We start from the raw sequence: 3,195 nt of genomic DNA, 5'->3' as shown, positions 1-3,195 counted from the left end.
TCCCATGTAAATATCATCATGGAAGATCATTTTCCCCATTGTTATCGAACCCTGGGGAACATCATCTCGCAAAGCTGCATGGATCTTGTTTCTTTATACTTGCAATAATCCCCCCCCAGAATGGTCAAGTAACCGTACCGGGAGACGTACGATTATACATTATTCGGATATCGCTAATGCACATGGTGGAACACTTCGCTCCGCTGCGCTCGAGACGAGACGAGACGATTCAGTATATTAAAGAGAGATTTGATGATACAAATGCTACGGCAATGGGAACTGCATAGCTCAGCTAATATCTGAGGGAGACAGGGTGTTGATCACCCGTTGGGTTGTTCGACACCACAGATCCTGTTGACATTGACTTATAACACTAGCCAGAGCGTTACTATTTGGAGGAATAAGATGAATACAACAGCAACAGTACAACCTCCTACTAGCCATAGCTAGGAGGGACAGATTGGGCGGACGGATACCACAACACACAACTGTTGGACGATAGAGTGATCAGTGTGTTGGTCGCCATAGGCTGGGACCTAAAGAAAAAACGACCTAAAGCATAAGAGAGTATCAACTCGAATGGAAATCATACGTTATATCGAGGATCATCTGGATCCTTTGCAATATGTCCAACAACAGTCATCTGGGACTACAACGATGTTCACGATAACGTTTTTCTGCAGTTCTGGCCTCAGCCAAAGTGTGCCACACTTGTTGTGAAAGAACATCACATGTACATCAGTAGGCACTCTCTGCTGCTCAGCCTCTGTTCAGGTGGGCAAACAGTGATACTTGAGAGAAAAGGGGAATGAAACAGACAACAGAGATGCAGCCAAACACTCAATCCCCCAGTCGGAGTCGCAAAGCCGAACTGATCGCCGCCCGTCCAAGATGAACATCCACGTCCGAGCGTCGAAACCGCTGGAAGCGGAATGCTTTCTGCAACGGGCCAAACCAACCTTCACGAGACAAGTCTCGAACCGAGGCCCGTGGCTGACAGCCGCGTTTTGCGCACCCATGCAGCCACTGGTTGTATGGCGACCAGGTTCAAACACTGGGCGGCAACTATAAATTTTCGGAGAACCCGTTGAGCGCGATGCTGTTGTTGATGAATTTCTCGATCCTAAACAAATCAACCATGCGCACAATATCACACAAGTAAACACAAAGCTTTGTCCCCGTCCCAGACCTTCCTAGCTGTATTCGTTTTGCATCTTTATCTTTTCCCTGAGGATTATTTACCTCTGGTCGAGTTACATAATAGTGCATGCGAGTAGTTGAGTTCGGTTTTACCAACGTAGAGTGAATACGCTGCGCTCCTTTGAAGACAGAAAGGTTACCCTCGTGAATGGTTCGATAGTTAAGTAAGATGTATAGTTTGCTACTATTGAACTTTACATAGATCTCTTCACCTGTTATTAATTTTACATCACACGAGAGATCAAACTAACAGGATATCTTCGTACCTGTGTTACTAATGATAAGTTACTGTATCGATGTAGCTATGTATCTAGCGTCGAGCTAATATGATAGTTTGCCACTATTAACCTTCACATAGATCTCTTCAGCTGTTATTAATCTTACATCACACGGGAGATCAAACTAACAGGATATCTTCGTACCTGTGTTACTAATAATAAGTTACTGTATCGATGTAGCTATGTATCTAGCGTCGAGCTAATATGATAGTTTGCTGCTATTGAACTTCACATAGATCTCTTCACCTGTTATTGATCTTACATTACACGGGAGATCAAACTAACAGGATATCTTCGTACCTGTCTTACTAATAATAAGTTACTGTATCGATGTAGCTATGTATCTAGCGTCGAACTAATAGTTTGCTAGTAGTAACCTTCACATAGATCTCCTCACCTGTTATTAATCTGGCGTTACATCTAGTCACAAGACTGAGAGGACATTTACAACCAGTCATAACTCAAGTCTGCGACTATGTGAGTGACGAGGTGCGAGCTTTGGAGCAAGTACAGCATATGTGAAGTTGATACTATGCAAATGTGAAGAATGTGTGTTTTCTACTCCGGGATTAATGATAGTGAACAACTTGTCGCTATCATAGTCTCGAAAGGTTACTTTTATCACATCACATGTTCATAGCAATGTTTATATTGTTTATGCGATATAGTTTCACATCGATTCTTATTAATCTCGGAGAATAACACACATTTGCATCATATCAAATTGACACACACTATATCCGCCACATTTCGCGTCTTTCAGTTACACACAAAAAACCACACGAATTTTTCCACTAACAACGACAAAAAAGCATCATCGTATGGAAGGAAATCATACAAGGTGTTTATACTAGTTGGTAAGAAGAACCCACAATAAAATGGCCGCGAGAATAAGGAAAAATCTCGATGCTGCCTGAGACGAATTTTCAGCTGCTGTTGGCCTCACGCCCATACGTCCACCTGACAAAAAAAAATTCTCTAGTGCAGAAAAACTGTGTGAAAAACGTACCAATTTCGGGACCAGTATTGTATCCTGCGTATACAAATGGGAAAAATGGGAAGCCCGCTCCGAAGTGAAACTGGACTTGATTTCCATCTGAAAAACTCCACCACAGTGCGGGAAAATTTGCACACAGTTAGTGAAAATATGAAAATTCTGAGGGAGCTCGGGGGAAAAATTTTAATGGCTTTTTGTACACAAGAAATCAGCTGAGGAAACCAAACATACAGTGTGTTCGATTTTGATAGTCTGAAATGAGAAAATGTTGTAGCTTCGCTAATTCGACGATTATTCGAGGTCTATAAGTGAGCAATATATTAATATGTATATTCCTCCAATACTGCTCGACTCTACCCTGCGGCGTGAGGGAAAATGCACAAGGTACCACATACGATGCTGAAAACATGAGAATTCTGAAGAAAATTTTTAGGAAAAATTCATTGCTTTCCCTACAGTTCTACACGAGATTGTAAATGAGTCCTATAATCACTAGGGAAACTCCCGAGCTCAGAAGCTGAGGAAACCAAATATATATTCCTACTCCAACACTGCTTGTCTACACTCACCATCGGAGTCGTTTCCCCAACCGAACCAATTTCTTCGATTTTGAACAGGCGGTCTCTCTCCTTTTGGTCGCGCACGTGGCTTCTTTCGAGGGTCTTCAGGATGCTCCTCGTTTCCACCCCTTCCATATAGAGGAATTACGTTTTCTCTGAA

The 3,195-nt window shown here is 42.4% G+C and overlaps 1 protein-coding gene across 1 annotated transcript in view; it reads right to left on the bottom strand.

The window, feature by feature from the left end:
* Positions 1-2,328: 2,328 nt before the first annotated feature.
* The window catches only part of Pmar_PMAR004395 (RING finger protein, putative), a gene marked incomplete at both ends in the record, with an annotated part of 2,788 nt that continues 1,921 nt past the window's right edge, over positions 2,329-3,195 (bottom strand). Inside the window, 3 exons of the mRNA XM_002786688.1 lie at positions 2,329-2,438; positions 2,488-2,574; positions 3,045-3,190. Coding sequence (XP_002786734.1) covers positions 2,329-2,438; positions 2,488-2,574; positions 3,045-3,190 — 343 coding nt within the window. The remainder of the gene's footprint in view (positions 2,439-2,487; positions 2,575-3,044; positions 3,191-3,195) is intronic.

The sequence above is a fragment of the Perkinsus marinus genome (assembly GCF_000006405.1).
Source record: "Perkinsus marinus ATCC 50983 genomic scaffold scf_1104296931330, whole genome shotgun sequence".
In the NCBI taxonomy this organism is placed as follows: Eukaryota; Perkinsozoa; order Perkinsida; family Perkinsidae; genus Perkinsus; species Perkinsus marinus.
This window is presented reverse-complemented; position numbering and strand designations above follow the sequence as displayed.